The sequence below is a fragment of the Dipteris shenzhenensis genome, chromosome 25 (assembly GCF_047967505.1).
Source record: "Dipteris shenzhenensis isolate YYH24624 ecotype China chromosome 25, Dip_SZ_1.0, whole genome shotgun sequence".
Classification (NCBI taxonomy): Eukaryota; Viridiplantae; Streptophyta; class Polypodiopsida; order Gleicheniales; family Dipteridaceae; genus Dipteris; species Dipteris shenzhenensis.
Window position 1 is genome coordinate 9,537,611 of NC_141620.1, and position 20,436 is coordinate 9,558,046.

The 20,436-nt window shown below is 44.5% G+C and overlaps 1 protein-coding gene across 1 annotated transcript; it reads right to left on the reverse strand.

The window, feature by feature from the left end:
• Window positions 1-1,284: 1,284 nt before the first annotated feature.
• Window positions 1,285-19,942, reverse strand: LOC147885426 (uncharacterized). Its single transcript, XM_087396044.1, has 2 exons — window positions 19,359-19,942; window positions 1,285-1,809 (listed from the first exon to the last, which is right to left on the reverse strand). The coding sequence occupies exons 1-2, from the start codon at window positions 19,899-19,901 to the stop codon at window positions 1,522-1,524; spliced, it is 831 nt and encodes a 276-aa protein (XP_087252170.1). The 5' UTR covers window positions 19,902-19,942; the 3' UTR covers window positions 1,285-1,521.
• Between the last annotated feature and the right edge of the window lie 494 nt (window positions 19,943-20,436).

The following is a 20,436-nucleotide window of genomic DNA, read 5'->3' on the forward strand; positions in this document are numbered from 1 at the left end:
GATCTTTGCGCACTCCTCCGATTCTCTCTAGTTTCCCATTGCTTCATCGACCTCTATCTTTCTCCTTTCCCCCCAATCATCCAATAGAACATGGACCAATAATCACATTCGCATTAAGCCAAAAATGCAAAAGGAATTTCCAGAATTTTTACTAGTGAAATTTGTAATTTCATTCAAGATCATTGATGTGTAATTGAAGAAAGCATGACATTGATAAAGTTCCCTTGAGGAGTCTTAACACGTCCACGAGGAGCTTTTGCTCCAATCAATTACAAATTTGCACTCCCATTAGTATCTATGAAGAGATCTACAGCATACAATGGAGGCCATGAACATCAGACCACAGATTTTTAGGACACTATTTTATAGCGGTTGCTTCCGTGTTATAATGAAACAAGCTGACATAGTACCATACAACTTTTGCACCTCTTTTTAATGACCCGTGGTGCTTTGGCTGGGGAAATATTACTATCTATATACACCTTCAAGACTAGAATATACCCAATCATACCCCAAAAGAAAAAATTATAGAACAAGATAAACAACGAAGAAAACACGAGATCTTTGACAGAATCAAGAGTAAAAGAGAAAAACATAATAATAACTTAATAAGCAAAGCTACTCTAAAGTTCTCATCAGTACCAAAGCACAAGCTGCCATGTGGGTTTCAAAAGATTCTGGAAGCATCACTATCTACCATTCATCCTAGCCCCAATCTCTGAAAGTCCTATCGAAAGGGCCATGTATCCTATATGGTGAATGAAGTCCCATGGTTAGAGCTTCGTATATGCTCTTCAATTCAGAACCAATATCTGGAAAACCTGAAACGGAACATAGGGGACTGGAAGAATGCCCTTGTGGGGCTTAGTCTTTTTTAAGTACAGTAAAAAATTCCTATTATTATTTGTAAATATTTGCCAAACAAAAAACCGAAGTCCTAAAATATGACACAAATGCGTAAATGCCATTTGCTGGCAGCTCAAACGCATATGGCCTAAGAGTAGAGCCCAACTCCTAGTGATTCTGACAGCATCAAAATCTACAACTTTAATCTACAAAATAAATTTTATTGTAGGAGTCATCCCCCAGTCTTGGAACAAATTCAAAAGATTGCTGATGATCCATCTGGACAGCAGTTCAGGGGATCCAGCTGACATGAAATTAGCAAGAGCATGCAAATATATTCTAGATACGAACTTTTAAGCTTCAATTTCACAGGAAAATGGAAAGGGACAAAAGCGGGGAGGGGAGGGGGGAGGCGCAATGCTCTATACTCGGCTGAAATGACAAAAAGTAAAAATGAGCGATTTTACAAATCTAGGTGGGCACACCTTGGTGTGAGATATACTTGCCCCTCTTTTCAGCATCCTGGATTCAGGTTTAAAAGTTCAGGATAATAGCTTAAGCAAAAATACTCTAGACCATACATGACAATGCCTAATGCTTCACAAGTAATTTCATTAGAAGTCGAAAACAGCTTAGGAGAATGACATTTTTTCAGGGCATTGACATGGCTCTCTATCACTTAGCTGTGCCCTGCCACAGATCTATTAGCTCCTCGCCTTGCTTCAGAATCGCGACTGTTCGATCTCTAGAAATCCACCGTTGACTCTCTATATTCTTCTTGAGCTCTTTCAAAGCATCATTCTCAGGATAAAAATAGTACTGAGTCAGAGGAATCACACCATAGCCGGGAATAATATGATCTAGAGCTAACCCCAGGCCTCTCTCTAGCCACACAAACTTCAACATTACAGATTGGGGTTTATTAGAGCTCTTGATAACTTGAAAAAAACTGTCCCTTGGCTCCTGTCAAAAGCAAATAATCCTTTAGTCTCTCTCTCTCTCTCTCTCTCTCTCTCTCTCTCTCTCTGCGTGTGTGCTTTGCATGCATCTTTTTCTGAATCTGCCTCCCTCCCCACCTCTCTCCAGCAGAAAATGTAGATGCACAAGAAAATGCTCTTGCAGAGGAAAATGCACCGACTTATGAAGGTATACAAAGTTTACATTTGAACAAGCTACCTGGATTCTCTCAAGTGCATTTTAAATTTAAAAACATAAAATCATTTCATAACACTTGCAGATCTGCAGTGGTGTTAAGCAGCACATGCCTATGAAACAGACTCTGGCATGGAAGGAGAATGAACCAAAGGCAACTTGTGTACCTTCAGTTTAAGACTCATTCAATACTCGGTCTCAACATAAACGTAATCAAAGGGAATCTGGGCTTAGCACTAGGGGGACAGGGCAGATCTTGTAAAGGTTGCATGCCCTGTTTTGGGGCAGGCACCTGGGGGAGGAGAGATCCTTTTTGGATTGATTACCAGGGCCCTTAGGACATGTTTAGGTGCAGCCGCGATTGTTTAAGAAATGACCCTGCCGTGGGCCATTTTAAAGGCTGTACGCCAGTCGACATGCGGCCAGTTGGCCAGCCAACCAGGCTGTTCAGCTGATTGACCAAGCCACGGACTGGCAGTCTACTGTGTGTTCTGAGTCATTTGCAGAAGTTGAATAGGCTGGCGATGCTGAGTACTAACGGAAGGTTTTGCCGTCAAAAATCTCTGTGAAGGCACGTGAAGATTTGGGGAGGCGCCCGCTCAGGTGCTAACGTGTGACGTTGCACACCCAGCTCAGCAGATGACGTGGCGGTGCATGCTTGTGTGACACATGGCAGTCCATGTAGGCAGGACACGTGGCAGTGCTGATGTGGCAGGGCTGACAGGAAGCTGACATGGCACTGACACGTGGCAGACAAGTCAGCTGCTGATGTGGCAGCCAGCTGGACTGCTGAAATGGCAAACTAGGGGCTAGACTAACCCTGGTTAGTTGGACTCTAGAGGTTCAGTAAGTGGGCCAACCGAACCAAACTGGTTGGTGTAAGCTTGGTCTACTCAACTGTATTTAGTTACTCTCAGTTACAGACTAACTGGCCTGCTCAACTAACCAGACCAGAAAAAAAAAGTCAGTCCAGTTAGTGTAACTAGCCGGTTACAAATCCAGTTACTGTCCAAACAAAAAAAAGTAAAGTCTGACAGAGCAGAATTACTGACAGTTTTCTGTCTGTTAGAGACATTATTTACTCAACTGTATTTAGTTACTCTCAGTTACAGACTAACTGGCCTGCTCAACTAACCAGACCAGAAAAAAAAAGTCAGTCCAGTTAGTGTAACTAGCCGGTAACAAATCCAGTTACTGTCCAAACAAAAAAAAGTAAAGTCTGACAGAGCAGAATTACTGACAGTTTTCTTTGTCTGTTAGAGACATTATTTACTGTCAGAAAAAGAAGAAATCAGAGATTTGCAGAAAAAGAGAAAATGCATGCCTTTGTGCACAGGAATTCTGAGTGCTTTTTGCAGCAACAAGGAAAGGGGCAACACAGTCGTTGATGCTTTGGCAACCTTGTGGGTATATGCCTTGAGTTGACAGCCCAATACTGGCATAGATTGTGAATGCAAGACACCTCTTGTTGAGGTAATTTTTCTCTTTGAAAAGCAAAGGTTGCGTGCATCAATTGCATACACAGTGTGTGTGAGAAACTCGTAGATCTCAAACGAGTTGTAAGAAAATGGCTCAATCACCTATCCAGTGGCATTCACAAGATAGGGATGCACATCCAAGACAAAGAAGTGTGCAGCAAAATCAGCAAGAATTTGAGCAGATGGTACGCACCCGTATGCAAGAGATGGAAAATCTCAAAAGGGATCCAAGAGCTCAGCATTTGTTTCAAGCAGAAAATATGCCTAATGCAGCTTATGATGTGCCAATGCCAGAGGCACACTCTTGTGTACAGCCAGAGAGAGAGAGATCTCATAGGGGACGGTCTCATAGCAAGAAGAGATCGAGGCAAAATCACCGATCTCCAAGTTCTTCACCGTCTACCTCGAGCTCGACTTCTGTATCTTCTTCTTTATCAGATAAACCATCCAGGAAAAGAAGGAAACACAAGAAGTCTAGGAAGAGTAAGTCTTCCAGAGAGACCAAGGAATTCAAAGAGGGAGGTAAATCTATTAAGTTTATGACCTATAATGGACAATATGGTCATACAGACAAAGCATTGCAGTTCATCAGGCAGTTTGATACTGCATTTGGTACATAAAACTTTTTAGAATCCTCCGAGTTAAGAATGGTCAGTTTGCACTTGACAACGACAGCTAGTGCATGGTGGAGTGCACAGACCACAGATGGGTCAGCCCCAAAGAGGTGGAAGGACTTCAAGAAAGCCTTCTACTAGCAGTTTATGCCTAAACAGTTTAGAGAACATGTTTTCCAAGATTGGGACAGTTTGCATATGGATGCAAGAGATACAGTGGATGTGTACAACCAAAAGTTTTGTATGCTTATTTGCAGGTTGCACCTTTTAAAAAGATCTCCAAAGGAACCCAAATGAGAAAGTACAGAGCAGGTCTCAATCCAAGAATTCAGGCAGTAGTGAATGCTTTGGGGACAAAGAACATTCAAGACCTTATGCATTCAGCTTCAGTAGCTAGCCTTGTGCCATTACAAGATCCATCCACAGTACTATCCTTGCATGCAAGACGTGCTGAAAGATAGAAAACTGATTTTTCAAAATCAGAAAAGAAAGAGTATCCCAAGATTGAAAAGAAAGGGTTTCAGCCTCAGAAGCCAAGGGGTACTCAGTGTTTAAAGTCATATAAAGGCAAATCCCCATTCACTCCTGAACAGATAGCTGAATTTCGCAGAGATGGGAAATGCTTTAGATGTGGGAAAGAGGGGCTTACTAAGAAAAATGCAGCCTTCACATGGGGAATATCACAAAAGAAAGCATTCAATACACTCAAGGAGAAGTTGACTACAGAGCCTATTCTTGTGGTCCCGGATCTTTATCAACCTTTTGATGTTGATTGCGATGCTTGTGGGGAGTGTGTTAGGGCTGCATTACATCAGAATGGACATGTAGTAGCATACGAGAGCCGAAGATTGCGTGATGCTGAAAGATATCTGGGAATCTATGAAAAAGAATTGTTAGCTGTAGTTCATGCTGTGAACACATGGAAACACTATCTTTTGGGTGCAGATTTTATTGTAAAAACAGATCACCAAAGTCTGAGATATTTTCTAACTCAGACAAAACTTTCCGAGAAGCATATAAAATGGGCAAATATGCTATCAATGTATCATTTTCAGATTGTCCATACCCCACGAATTCAGAACAGAGTGGCAGATGCCTTGTCCCGAAGACCCCAGGTCAATAATGTGACTATTGCCTATCATCACGACCTGGAAGGCATGAGGGAGCAATATGCTAATGATGCAGATTTTGGCGAGATTTTACAGCAAATGCAAGAGGGGCAGTCCACCAGTCACTATTCCCTGAAAGATGGGTATTTAATGAAAGATGACTGCCTATGCATCACCCAGGAGATGAGGAAAAAGTTTTGGAGGAATGCCATGCACCTCCCTATGCTGGACATAGAGGAATTACAGCAACAACTCTAGCACTAGAGAGGTATTTCTTTTGGCCAGGGATGCAAAAAGATATACATCAGTTTGTTATTGAATGCCTTACCTGTCAAAAAGTGAAGTATGATAGACGGAAGGCACTTGGCCTACTTATGCCTCTTCCCGTGCCTCAGGCACCATGGGAAAGTATTACAATGGACTTCATTTTTTATTTGCCAAGATCAAAGTCAAGGAATGATGGGATTTGGACTATCATTGATAGATTCAGCAAGCAAGCTCATTTCATTCCGGTTCGCAAAACCATAAAGGCAGATCATATGGCTAAGCTTTTCATGGCACAGATCTTTAAGCACCATGGTATGCCTAAGTCCATTGTCAATGATCGAGATCCCAGAATGACTAGTCTATTCTGGAGAGCTTTATTTGATAAAATGGAGACAAATCTGAATTTTTCTTCTTCTTTCCATCCCCAGACAGAGGGTCAAAGTGTAGTAGCAAATTCTACAACATTGGATATGCTGAAATGCTACGTGGGTGACCAAGGTTCAGACTGGGAAAAGTACCTACCATTGGTAGAGTTTGCTTACAATAATACAGTACACAGCTCTACAAGGAAAGCCCCCTTTGAGGTCATATATGGGAAGGTGATTCTGCCACCTATCCTGAGGACCAAGGATGAAATATTTGCAGCTGATCAGTTTGTGAGAGACCTCCAGACAGCTTACAGCCAAGTCTGGACAGCAATTAAAAGATCTCAAGAGAAGCATAAAAGAGCTATAGATAAGCATAGGAGATAGCTAGATCTCAAGGAAGGGGATTGGGTACTTTTAAAGTTCGAGAAAGCTAGGCTCCGTAAGTTCAAAGGCAGACAGAAAGTGTATGCAAAGTTATCTAACAGGTACTATGGCCATTTTAGGGTTACATAAAAAATAAATGAGGTTGCATACAGGTTGGCATTGCCAGAGCATTGGAGGATTCACAATGCATTCCATGTGAGTCTTCTAAAGAAATTCCAGGGGCCAGAGCCTACAGAGCCAGTATCAGAGGATCCACCAGAAGTGGATGAGCTGGAGGAGGTCCTTCAGCCAGAGCAAATTGTGTATCATACTGTATGCAAAGGCCCTCAAGGCAAAGAGTTTTACAGATATCTTGTAAAATTCAATAACTATACAGCATTGGATGCCAAGTGGATGGATGAAGACATGTTGTCCGATCATCCACAGCTTTTGGATGTTTACAAGGAAGCTTTTCAGTTAAGGTCAACTGAATAGAAGCCGAGGGGATGTCACCATAATGTAAATATCCTAAGTTAAAACAATTGACCATTTATTTGATCATAATTAGAGAGTTTTCCATATGGGTTAATCATGGTCAAAAGAGTTTTTTTTTTTAATGGTCAAAGAATTGACTACGGTAAAAGATACTTGACTCTGGTCAAGTAAACCTGACTCTGATTGGGAAGACTTGGTTTATTACCAAGAGGGTTAACTGCGGTTAACCAGAGAACCACATAGCTGACTACGGTCAGAGAGTATTGACTTCGGTCAACGAGACTTGGTTTATTACCAAGAGGGTTAACTACGGTTAACCAAGATGTGCCAACTTCTGTTGGAGAGTTGTGCCAACTTTGGTTGGATAGACTTGACTATAATTAAGGCGCCTCGACCCTTGGTCAAAGCCCCTTAATTATGATCAAGAGCGTTGACTTCGGTCAACCAGAGAATAAATATATATTTTTATATTTGTTATGTGTGCACATGTGTTCAATGGGGACACCCACCGTGACTAGAATTAGTCCACAGTGTATTATTCGCATGCAAAGCGCTAACAATTAATGGGTGCCATGGTGGTGCGCTTTAATTAATTGTTGTAGGCACTAGGAAGAGTTCCTAAGCGCAATGGAGCCTAACAAGAGTCTAGGAGGCGGTTCACGTGACCAAGTGCTTCGAAGACTCCAGAGTTGCCCTTAGTGGCATGTAATTAGGAAAGTAATGTAGAATTTGACAAGTGGCTTGTTGCCAAGAAAGAGAGCCTAAGAGCTCATGTAATATTTATTCACGTTTGGATTTTTATATGAGCAGCTCTACGCTGAACTGTGTATTCACTTTCTCTCAAGAAATAAAATACCTTGGGGGAGGGGGGGGGTCCAGCCCGACATGTTGTCTTGGGCCCTAGCTGTCTGTTGAGAGAGGGAGAGACGGAGAGAAAATGAGAGTAACTTTGCTGTCTTTTACGAAGAGGGATTGCATTATACCATAAAGTGCTGAGAGATGGGAGAGCAGAGACACAGCGCGCTCCTCCTTGGCTAGAATGGCATGATAGACAGCCCATCCCGAATGAAGATGAGGGAGCAGGTACCAATTTCCCCAAGAAACAACAGCCCCAAGCATCGGGGAAGATGATAAGGATGACTCCAACATACAGTATGCCCATGAATTACTGAACTCAAGCAAAAAAAGCTTTGAATGTGAGCTTCAGCACTCAAAGCGTGTCAAGAAGGATGAGCTCATTGACCTCAACCTCGGAACTGATTCTGACCCCAAGATAGTCTCGATTAGCTCCCAGCTTACTCCAGCATTCCAGATCGACCTGAAGGACCTTTTGTGTTCCTATATCGATATTTTTGCATGGAGCTATAAGGACATGAAGGGGATTGATCCACAGTCTATCAGCATAGGATTGTGCTCAAAGATGATGCAAAACCTATTCGCAGGCAGCGTTACCGAATGAACCCCAATTATGCCAAAAGGGTCAAAAAAGAGCTTGACAAGTCTTGAGGTAATTGAGCTCCTAGTAGTGCACTCATTCACTTGTCCACAAACTCCTCCCCTCCAAGCCTTGAATTATCACAACAAGGAGCCAAGTCAACACCTTCGGCCAGGTTGGTAGGAGAAGGGTCTGTCAAGCCGAATTCTCCCTAACCTTGGAAGGCTACTTGGTGCCCCTGGCATTTGACGCTGGGTCCTACCCAAAAACAAAGGGCTTCAGCACCATTCGAGTCATAAATGAGTCTTTCTATACACCATTCGAGTCATTTAGGGTCCTTTGCCCTGGCATTTTGCCTAAATAGATGTTTTTTGTCTAAACAATTTTTCTCGCTCCTACTGCTCTGACTTCTCTTAGGCACGTGAGGTTCATGGATTTGCATCCGTTTCCTTGGGTGTGCCAAAGTGTTACCCGTTCGGTCCTCCCGTCTCTGGTCAACCCAATTAGTAGCCGGAGTCATCCAACTCCAAGTTGGAAGCCTCCTCTAGCAGGGTCATTATGACTCTGCCGTCAAATTGGGTAGGGAGTTATAGACAGTTACGCCTCAGAGCGACTGTGTAAGAAGCTCCCAACGTCCTCACACCTTCTCACCTTAACGCTCGATGGCCTCACATGTCTTGGCTGACTGTTGGTAGGAAAGGATTTCAAGGGCTTCATGCCTCATTGTAAAGGTTACCAGTTTAGTTTGTTCTTGCTCACCTTGATCCGGGGATTGAGTAATAGACTCCACGGGGACACTGTGCGTAGTATTCCTTTCACAAACTCTGGCAATTTCTTTCAGGTTTCAACTATCATTTTCATGTCCATTGTTCAGTTCAGTTGATCTTTGTTGTTTCCATTTCGAGTTCTACGTTATCTCGACTCGCTGATAAGTCGTGATCGACCTTGTCACTACGGATGCTGGAAGGAGTGACAGGAGGCAGAAAACACGCAGCAGTATAGGGCCAGAAAAGGAAGAGAAAAGGGCTGAAAGGGACAGTCCCCTATCCCCTATATAGGGCGTGGGCTGGCTGGTTAGCTGGACAACCAGGTCGGCCAGCACACAGACACATGGAGGGTCCCCACACTCCCAAATATAGGACTGTGGATCGGCCCACAAACCAACAGCAGGTCGGCCCACTAGGGCTGACCAGTCCGCCCATTTGGGCCTATCAAAGGATGCTATTTGGGCCTCACCTGGCATTCAGTAGTTCAGCAATCCAGGGAGCAAAAAGGAGCAGCAAACAACACCAATTGAGCCTACATCCAAGAGGAGAATTGGGGGCTGAGGAGCTGCAGACTTGGCTCAGAAAGGGGCCGACCCTATGCTCAGTAAGGTGTGGGGATCACGGACGGAGAGTCTACATAAGCTCAGAGAGGAGCATGCGGGCTCAGGGATCTAGGTGTTAGAGGTCATCTCCTGATGTCACCGTAGAGAGAGAGGGCCTTGCTTGTGGGTGTGCCCGCCCATTTAGTGAGGCTAGGGTAGAGAGTGAGGGCCTCTATTGTGGGTGTGCCCACCCCCGTGAGAGTAGGTTAGTGTAAACTACTCGATGCTTTCTATCAATTCAGACAACGGATTTTGCAGAGGCGTTTGAATGAAATGATTGCGAGTTGCCAAACACATATACTTGAACTTAAGAGTTTGCAATTAAGCTGGAATTAAGACTTATATAGCTTAAACACAAAGTGACATCATTGGAAAATTGCAATATGAATGAGGGGCCAAGACGGCCCCCCCCCCCTTATCCAGGCTCACTTTATTCTTGAAAATGGAGATACAAGACCAAGGTGCAATGCACCTTCCAAACTGATGAACTCAGTGAAAGCCTAGGACCTAGATACAAGACTCAAGAGCATATGTACAAGGTAGACAACAAAAAAAAGAGGACTCTAAGCTCAGGTTTCAACTCTTGGTTTGCCCAATCCACAAGAAAGAAGCCTGCAACAATCACCACTTACATCCAACATTAGAGGCAAGCACTAGTTTCTAGAAAGATAGTAGAAACAACATGAAATAGTGCTGTAAATGAGATAAACTTGACAATACAGGCTCCCTTCGTGACTTGACCCTTTTGTAGATGAAGTCCTTGATGCCTCTGAAGCTACCTTGGGTGAGGAGAGTGTGGAAATGGGGCTGGAATGAAAACAGCTTAGAAAAAAACAGCCTGTAGGCTAGAGAGAGAAAGCCTTTATGGAGAGATAGCTGTAGAGAGAGAGTGCCAATGCTGATCCCAAGGGAGGGGATGTAAGAGAGGAGCTGCTGCTGTTCCAGAGGTGCACAGAAAGGCAGATTTCTGCAAGGGGAATGGGCTGGAACAGTAGAGAGAGAAATTCTGCAGTAGAGAGAGAAAGACTGCAGAGAGAATGTGCTGTTGTAGAGAGAGAAAGTGCTGCTGAGGTGAAGCTGGCTGCACCCAAGGAGCTGGAGAGGTTCTGCTGCATCAACCAAAAGGAGGGAGAAGAAAGGTGACGAATTTTTCATGTGTGGAATGAAGGGGAGAGGCCTTCTTTTATAGGCTCAGCCCCCCCCAGGCTTAGAGTGGAAGGTGGACACTTGTCCCAGATTTTTGGTGGGCTGCAGTCCCAAAGAGGACAGCCCACAACCTGCCCCAAATCTGGTAGATTTGGGGCCAGACGCTTGGCCTGCATGCCCTGCCACTTGCCATGCATGCTGCCACGTGTGGGACAGGTGGACTGACCTGCCAGCTCAGATTCCATGTGGCAGTCTGCCACGTGTCACTCCCAAAAGCCCTAAAATTTCAAAGTTGTCAGAATTCAATTCTGATTGCACCCACGGGTTCCTAACAGCTTGGACTATCTATTGACGTACTCTAAGGTCATAATTGAGCCATACTAGAGCTCATTTATTTGTCGTCTTATCTTGTATCTCCATTACTCTTGGCATGCTGCTAGGCCCACACCCAAAGCTCAGGGAACATTCTCTTGAATGGTTCCTAGGTCAGTATGCAATCTGTGCATTTGATTGGTCCCATGTTTGGGTACTCAGGTGGGGTGTGGTTTCCAGATGTCCCTCTCAAAGAGAAGCCATCACTCTTGTGGGTCACTAATGCCCATAACCCCAAGCAAGGGGGTCCACCCTCAAATGCTACTTCAAGCTATCCTTTCGATATTATGGTCCTTTTCAGGTGTTGCAGGCAATAAATGATGTCTCAATCCGATTGAGACTTCCAGAGCATTGGAAGATCCACAATGTCTTCCATGTAAGCTTGGTGAAACCCTTCATTGGGGAACCACCTCAAGAGCCCACACTGGACGATGCACCTGAAGTAGAGGACATTGAGATCTTGTTGATCCTAGAGCAAATTATTCTGCATAACTTCACTACGGGACGTCGAGGCACGACTCGCAAGATGTACCTTTTGAAGTTCAAAGGGCTCCCATCCATCGATGCCCAATGGGTGGACAGAGCTACATTTCAGGAGTGTCCTGAAATCCTGGATGCTTATGAGGAAGCATTTCAGTTGAAGACAACCGAATGAAAGACGGAGGGAATGTCATCCAGCTTCAACATGTATCCACTTGCTTGGTACTATTTCTTTTTGTTTTTCAATAGTATGCTTATTAAGAAATGAAATGTTTTCCTACTGTTTAGTTACGGACAATGGGGACTAGGTCTAGATGCGCTTTTTGCCTACTTTGGTTTTTAACCAGGCTTTCTTAAATTTCAATAAGACCCATTGGCCTTCTTTCACTGCAAATGCCCTCCGTCTTTTATTTGCAGCTGCTCTTTGTTTCCCTTGTGCCTTTTGAATGGCTGCTCGAACCGTGGCATAAGCAGAGTCATAATCCTCCACGAATTGATCACCAGTAAAGATTTTCTCTTTTGTTTGCATGAGTGGAGTTGGTTAAGATCTACCATATACAATTTCGAAAGGAGCTTTTCCATTGGAGAAATGAATTGTGTTGTTATAAGCAAACTCCACAAGAGGAGGAAATTTCTCCCAAAAGGTTTGCTGGTCATGCACATAAAATTTCAGCAAATCCGAGAGTGTAGTATTCGTAACTTCAGTTTGGCCATCCATTTGAGGATGAAAAGCTGAGGAGAAACTTAGAAGAGTTCCAAGGTTCTCAAACAAAGCCTGCCAGAAGTTACTAGTAAACTTTGAGTCTCTATCTGATACTATAGACTTGGGCATGCCGTGGTGTCTAAAGATTCTTGAAGTGGTGCCACCATGAAGGGTAGATGATCCAAGTACCCCTGGATGTGTACTCGAAGCTTGCCGATGATGGGGTACACCTTCTCTTCTTGGTTCTTGAAGGCTGCAGTTGCCTCCAAGGCTTCTCCTTTATCCTCTGGGGCTATCCCCAAGTTCTGTGCCATCTCATGAGAAATAAAGTTGTGAGTAGCTCCACTATCGAACAAAAACAAAGCGGATTGATCCCTTACCGGACCCCATGTTTTCAACAAACTATGGGTGTCGTTTACAGCTCCCTTTTTTTGAGGTGCTTCCACCTTGTTAACTACCAAAACTGGCTTTTGGGGGCTGCTTCTTTGTTGCTGCTGTTTTTGGCAGCTTGAGGGCATTCGTAGAAGTTGTGGCCTCGCTCGCCACACTTGAAACACCGCCCTTCAGAGTAATACTTTTGCTTCTGTTGTGGAGACAATGAGCTGAAAGTGCGGGCTGCTTTCTTCGAAGGAGGCTGGCTGGCTGGCTGGCTGACTTTTTCTCTTTTGGTGCGTCCTTTGCTGTCTCCTTACCCTTTTGTTCCTTGGAAGAGGTTCCCTCGGACTTCCGCTTGTTGTTGCTGCCGTTCCGCTTGTTGGAGAAAGACTGTTTCTTCTCCACCTTCAAGGCGATGTTGATGGTGTCTTCGAGAGAAGTAGGAGTGGCAATGTCCACCTCATGCTGACCTGCCAGCTCAGATTCCATGTGGCAGTCTGCCACGTGTCAGCTGCCACGTGTCACTCCCAAAAGCCCTAAATTTTCAAAGTTGTCAGAATTCAATTCTGATCGCACCCACGGGTTCCTAACAGCTTGGACTATCTATTGATGTACTAAGGTCATAATTGAGCCATACTGAGCTCATTTGTTTGTCGTCTTATCTTGTATCTCCATTACTCTTGGCATGCTGCTAGGCCCACACCCAAAGCTCAAGGAACATTCTCTTGAATGGTTCCTAGGTCAGTATGCAATCTGTGCATTTGATTGGTCCCATGTTTGGGTACTCAGGTGGGGTGTGGTTTCCAGATGTCCCTCTCAAAGAGAGGCCATCATTCTTGTGGGTCACTAATGCCCATAACCCCAAGCAAGGGGGTCCACCCTCAAATGCTAGACCTAGTCTCCATTGTCCGTAACTGAACAGTAGGAAAACATTTCATTTCTTAATAAGCATACTATTGAAAAACAGAAAGAAATAGTACCAAGCAAGTGGATACATGTTGAAGCAGGATGACAGTTAGTTTGACCTTCCAGTGCCTCATGTGATTCCATGCAGGCCACGGAGGTACCCCAGGTGTCACGATCTGTGACGTATTCCTTTCTCTATACCTTAGACTTATGGATGGTTTGATGAATGGACACTTGTGGAAGGGTATGCCCTTTCGACGGGACACTTCCTATGAGGCACAACCCTTCACAAGAGACATTCTATTGAAGAGACACTCCCATTGTAATGTACCCTCTCATCAAGGGTCACACCCTTCACAAGGGGTACACACCTCTTCATGCACACACTTTGGAGTACACACCTTTTCATGTGACTCCACTCTCTATATAAGAGAGGCCCAGCTATATGGATGACAGACTACAGACACTCAAGCAATACAAATATTCCTTGTTCTCTGCTATTTCAGTCTCCTTTCTGTTCCTTAGCACATTTCTAAATATAGTAAATCTAGGATTTCTTACACCGGGAGGGTGCAGGGTTGTGTGAGCAGGTGTGTCTCAACTTGGTGCCCTTAGGCGCCTTCTATGAACCCCTATTTGTGGGCTGTAGAGCAGTAGGTGGGCCGTAGAGCAGTAGGTGGGCCGCCCTGCAGGTCGGCCACCTTGCCTAGCTCTAGCCCCTCTTTTGGGGAGGTGTGTGCCCTCATTTAGGGCCTGGACAGCCCTATATAGGAGGCTGTAGGGGTCGGCCCCTAGGGCAGAGGGTCGGCCCTCATGAGCTGGCTGGTTGGTGCCCCCTATGCTGGCCAACTAGGGGGGGCCTGGGCTATATATGTGCCTCCCCTCTCCCCTCATTTCCTATCTTCTGGAGCTGGAGCAGTCCTTCCAGCAGTGCATCATGTGGAGCCTGGTAAAGGTGCTGAGCCAGCCCACAGCATCACTGGAGGAGCAGGGTAGTGGAGCAGTTCATGCACTCCCTCGTGTTCCTAGTTCGCTTGGCTGTTAAGCTGTGTGTTCCGAGCTCTCGAGCAGCCCTTTGTTTCCATGGTTTTCCCCCCAGTTGTAGCGGGGTTTTCTCAAGAGATCATTTGTAGTTCTTTTGTGCCTCTCTCTCCTTTCTCTCCTTCTCAGAGTGTGTGTGTGAGGCGTACTATCTCTCTCTCTCTCTCCCTTCCATTCATTTCCACTGCACTTCTCACACTAGGAGTGCCAAGCAGGTAGTAGGAGGGCTTCTAGTAGGATTGAAACACCACGGTTTGGTGGGACTCTACATCTCTCTTTTGTATCGTGTCCGGTTTTGGATGGAAATATACCTCTTGTGGATTCTATATCTTCTTTGAAGCACTGTCTATTTACTAGCTTGCACACACACTCATGGTTATGAAGCACAAATAAGTAAAGAAGTTGTGATTCCATAGTTAAACACTTCCGCATAAATTATTTTATTTTAATTAAAGGTAGATACCTAGATGAATCCAAGAACATTCCCAAACTCATCCTCTAAAAACACAACATAGTGCAGTTTCAATCTCACGAGAGTCACTCATAAGATTGAAAACCATAAACTCCATCACGCATAGCAGGGGCTAGCTACTATGACATCCCCACTGACGTCATCAACGCCCAACAATGGGTGTAGACCATAGTATAAAAGTATGCTCTCACACATACAAATCCACACACCCACACATACTTGAGCATCCATTTATACAAAGTCTTCGTACTGAGTTTCTATCAACACTCCAGAGGTGAAGGGCACACTCAACCATGACAAAGGCTAGCACTAAAGAAGAAGGCTAATCAAAAAGTAGTCCAAATCTCTTCATTCAAGCTACAACTGCTTGTGAAGTCAAAACGATTTCATTTTAGTCTCTCCCAAACGAGCATCTAAATCTAAATCTAGCTGATAGGGCAACGCACCAAATATGAAGAAAAACCCAAGATCCAATTTGTGGCTCTACATCTGCAAGACCGTGCTTCTCTATCGTGGATTACTATGGCTTGCATGGGACAGCAAGCTTACACTTGGAAAGTTTAAGAAGCAATTGCAATACCATTTCCTACCAAAGGAGTTCAAAAGAGATATTGGAGATGCTGATTTCTCTCAAGTATAGCACATTTGATGATCGAAGGCACTCACCATGCTTACTACATCAATTATGGATACTTGTACATACAAGAGAAGCTATGTATTACAAAAGAACTCTCACCAAAGTTTTAGAGAAAAACCATAATCGACCCTATGGTGGTCATAGAGGCATTGTGGCTACATTTAGATCCCTAAATAGACTCTTCTATTGGCCAAACATGAAGAAGTAGGATCACTTACATTTCAGCATGTTTATCATGTAAGTATGATAGAGGAGAACCCAAAGGACTACTACAACCTTTGCCTATTTCAGAAACACCATGGGAGCATATCACCATGGACTTCACTACTCGCATTCCCAAGACTTTGGACCAGCTTTAGTAAACAAGTTCATTACATTCCATGCTAGAAACAACTAAAAGGCTCTTGAAGCTGCACACCTATTCATTAGGTAACATCTCCAGACATCATGGGATACCCAAATCCTCTTTTAATTCCACAACAGACAATCTCCAATGACTCATTGCAAGGAGACGAGGAAAATTTATAAAAATGTATCTATTGAAGTTCAAGGGATTTCCATCTATATATGCTGAATGGATTGAAAGACCAATGTTTTGGGAGTATCCTACGTTCTTGATGCGTCTAAGGAAGCACTTTCCTGCAGGTCAACAAAATAAAAGACGGACGGAATGCAACTTATCTTCACAAAACACATAGCCAATTGCTTGGAATTCATTTTCAAGTTCTTTATGTTAGGACGTTTGCCAACAGAATGCATATGTTTTTCTACTATTCAAGATAAGTATACTTAGCTAGGACCTAGCGTTTGAGGGCGAACCCCCATTGAAGGAATTACATGCATTAGTGCCCCACTAGTCTAGACGTATCTCTCTGTCAAAAATGTAAAGACCACAGCCCACCCAAATACCCAACATGGGATCAACCAAATCCATAGAATGCATATCGATCCAATCAATATTAAAGAGAATGTTGCAATAGCCTTGGGTGTGGGCCTATGAACATGAAAGAATCAAGAGATACAAGTCTTGACGACCAACTAATACGCCTAATAGATTATGTGAGAAGGCCAACCAAACTCAAACTAACTCTAGACTAGCCCTCTGAATGGACATAACTGCCAGAAACCTAAGGGTGAAAACAGAAGTAAAAATCAGAGTAGTATTGAGTCACCCAAATTAAATGTTTAGTCGAATAAAACAATCTTAGTCCACAATTTCAGCATTACACGTGGCATAGAATGCATATCGATCCAATAATATTAAAGAGAATGTTGAAATAGCCTTGGGTGTGGGCCTATGAACATGAAAGAGTCAAGAGATACAAGTCTAGACGACAAACTGATAGGCCTAATAGATTATGTGACAAGGCCAACCAAACTCAAACTAACTCTAGACTAGCCCTCTGAATGGAGATAACTGCCATAAACCTAAGGGTGAAAACAGAAGTAAAAATCAGAGTAGTATTGAGTCACCCAAACTAAATGTTTAGTCAGATAAAATAATCTTAGTCCACAATTTCAGTATTACACGTGTCATGCTGATGTGGCAAGCTAAGACTGGGTTCACACCAAGCCTCTTGCCCGCCCACAAAGAAAATGGGGAGGGTCTCACTCTTCACACCATGAGTGGACACTATTTAAATAAGTGCTGCCAATTAATGTCAACCAAAGTTTGATGGTGAAGTGAATCAGCTCCAACTTTGCTGACAAGGGTTCAACCCCCAATAATGCCACTTCGCGCCATTTTCAAGGCCACCCAAACCCCCTTCTTCGTCCATTGGTCCACGCGGGCGCTTGAACCTTCATAATTTGTTTGCAACACGTCCAGGAGGGTGGTCTGAACCCGCCCTAAGGTGACAACCATGCCACTTGTCACTACAGGAACTTCACCCGCCATACAACCCCAATTTTCAAGGGAGTAAGCCCCTATTGCCAAAATGGGCACAAATTCTCATGTTTGGAGCTGCCCCTCCTACATCTATAAAACGAACCCTCACCCCCTTCATGCTCTCATCCCCTTACTCTCCTCTAGCCTCTTGCAGCAGTCCCTTCTCTGCGCAAGCTCAGCAGCAGCACCACCTCTTGCAACAGCACCTACTACTCCTGCAGCAGCCATCTTCTCCTCGTGCAGCAACCCTTCTCTCCTCTTACAACAGCCTCTGCAGCAGCCCCTTCTACTCTTCCTACAGCAGCCTCTGCAGCAACCCTTTGTAGCAACCCCTTCTGCCCTCCTGCAGCATCCTCCGTAGCAACCCCTCTGCAGCATCCTCTGCAGCAACCCCTTCTGCTCCTCCTATAGTAGCCTCTACAGCAATCCTTTTTGCTCCTCCTGCAATAACCTCTACAACAGCCCCTTCTCCTCCTACAGCAGCCCTTTTGCAAGTTGTTTGCCACACAAGTCCTGCAGTAGCACATTTCCCAAAGCAAATCCTACACCCTCCAACAGCTATACTCAAATTTCTCCAAATTTGAAGTACATTTACATTGTTTTCTGAATGACTTTTGACTCTTGAGGTTGCATCAGAGATCTTAGTTATGCTCTATCAGAATCTTCTTTTTCAAAACATTACCTAGGTGTTTCTGATGTGTGGAAGCAGTGCTCTACTTGCGCAAGCATCTTCCCTCAGGGTTGGAGAGCCCTTGGAGCCTTGAGCACCATAGCTAGGCTATCTATTGAGACATTATTGATAAATATACACTTACTACAGCCTTGAGCTTGTACATATGCTCCGGCTATAATCTAAGTCCTCCGTTTGGTCCCAAGTTTAAAATAAGATATTCTTCAACACCTTGGTCTTGTATCTCATTGTAACAAAGAGCCTAGATAAAGGGGGTGGGGGAGGGGACTTAGCTCCTTTATCATTTGTTCATCTTTCTCAAGCACTATCGTACAATACAGTCTCTATTCTTTCAAAATCTATGAAGTGAAGCCATCCTTCCCTTCCCGTTTAGGAGAGCACGGAGAGGGCTGCTTGCTGATGGAATCAAAGACTGCAGAACTGTGGAGCTTCAGAGTAGAATGAGGAATATCCTCCGGTCTGCTGCTGACGTGTCAGCAAACCTGCTGTTGCGGCCTGTACCCGGTGCTGTCATATGCTAGATCTGAGGATGTTGGCAGCCGTTCTTTAGACATTCTGATGCCTAGAAGGCTTCATTTTAGGGTCCCATAGTTTGGTTTGGTCTGTGAGTACGTAAACCCATGCACACTCTCTCTCTCTCCGTCCCCCAATACGTCCCTTGACATTTCTGCATACAATGTTCGTTATATTGCAGGTCGGGGCAATCTTTCTTGACAAGGTTCACGAATAGACAGAGAGAAGGTTGATTAAGCCAAATGCACCCGTGGACATAAGCCTGAAATCTGTCGCAAGTCAACCGTCCCCCGCCCCGCCCCGCCCCCCCCCCCTCTCTCTCTCTCTCTCTCTCTCCCCCCCCAATACTTACATCACAGTGGAGGGCAGCTGACCCTCAAAGCTACTGTCTCTCAAGCGATGACTTGGTTAGACCCAAGCCAACAGAATATCATCGAAAGATAGAGAGAAAACAGAAACCGATGAATAAAGAGACCAAAGGCCATTTATCGCGATTATCTGCAGTAAACGAAACTTACACTTCCTCTGACAACTATTAAACCTAAACTTTGAAAATAGCTGGATAAAAACGAGAAGATAAAATACGGTTAAACCCGAAAGGAGCCGCACAGACGCGGGGGCAAGTGGGAAGCTCTAACCTTCGGAGCAGCAGGCACCGCTTCAGGCGATGACGCCGAGTCGTATTCGCGATACTCGGAACCATAATCCTGGGAGAAGCGAGACGGCGCTGGACCCGTGTCGTATTGGCGATTCTCAGTAACATAATCCTGTGAGAAGCGAGAGTGTGGTGGCCCGGAGTCGTACTGGCGATTATCAGTACCATAATCCTGTGAGAAGCGAGACGGAGGCGCAGAGTCGTACTGGCGATTCTCAGAACCATGATCCTGTGAGAAGCGAGACGGTGGCCCAGAGTCGTACTGGCGATTCTCGGAACCGTAATCCTGTGGTAAGCGAGGAGCTGGCCCCGTGTCGTACTCGCGGTAATCAGTACCGTAATCCTGCGAGAAGCGAGCGCAAGGTCGAAGGCGGCAGTTGTGGGGAGAGAAGCTGCGAATGGGCTGGCTCCGAGCATGGAAGGGAGAGAAGAAGGTGGAGGCAGGGAGCGAGGCGGCGAGTCGAGGGGTAAGCAAGGCCAGGGAGCAAGGCGACGTCGCCATACCCACCACGCTCTGAGCCTCCATGGCCAACACAACACACTGCGAAGAATGAATGAATGAATGCTCACAACATCAACAACATCATGAAAAATCGTTAACTGCCCTCTCCTACCCTCATTTCTTTTTGGCCTTTACCCTAACTCGACGAGTTCATCATCTTAACCCACCACATACCCAGTCCTTTGGTGACAACTTTGTATTACAGCCTTTTTGTCAGCTATACCTTAAACCTCACACTTTACAGGAAGTAGCTTGTGTCAATCTTTGTGACAGACCCTTCTCTTGAGTTAGTCAACAAATGTTTAGAAAGACCAAAGCAAAAGAGAGCAAGGCAATCGTGGATCCTTGTTAAATTAACCTCCTTAAGTCAAACTTCTGAACCAAACTACCATTTATAGTGGTAACTAACACAACATTTTTAGAGAGAGATACAATAACTCAACATAACTCAACAAAACTGTTCCCCAAAACCAAGTTTTTGTAAAACCCTTAAAAGGAAGTTCTTGTAAAACCCTTAAAAGGAACTTCTAATGGACTTTAGCATATGTTGTATTTAGGT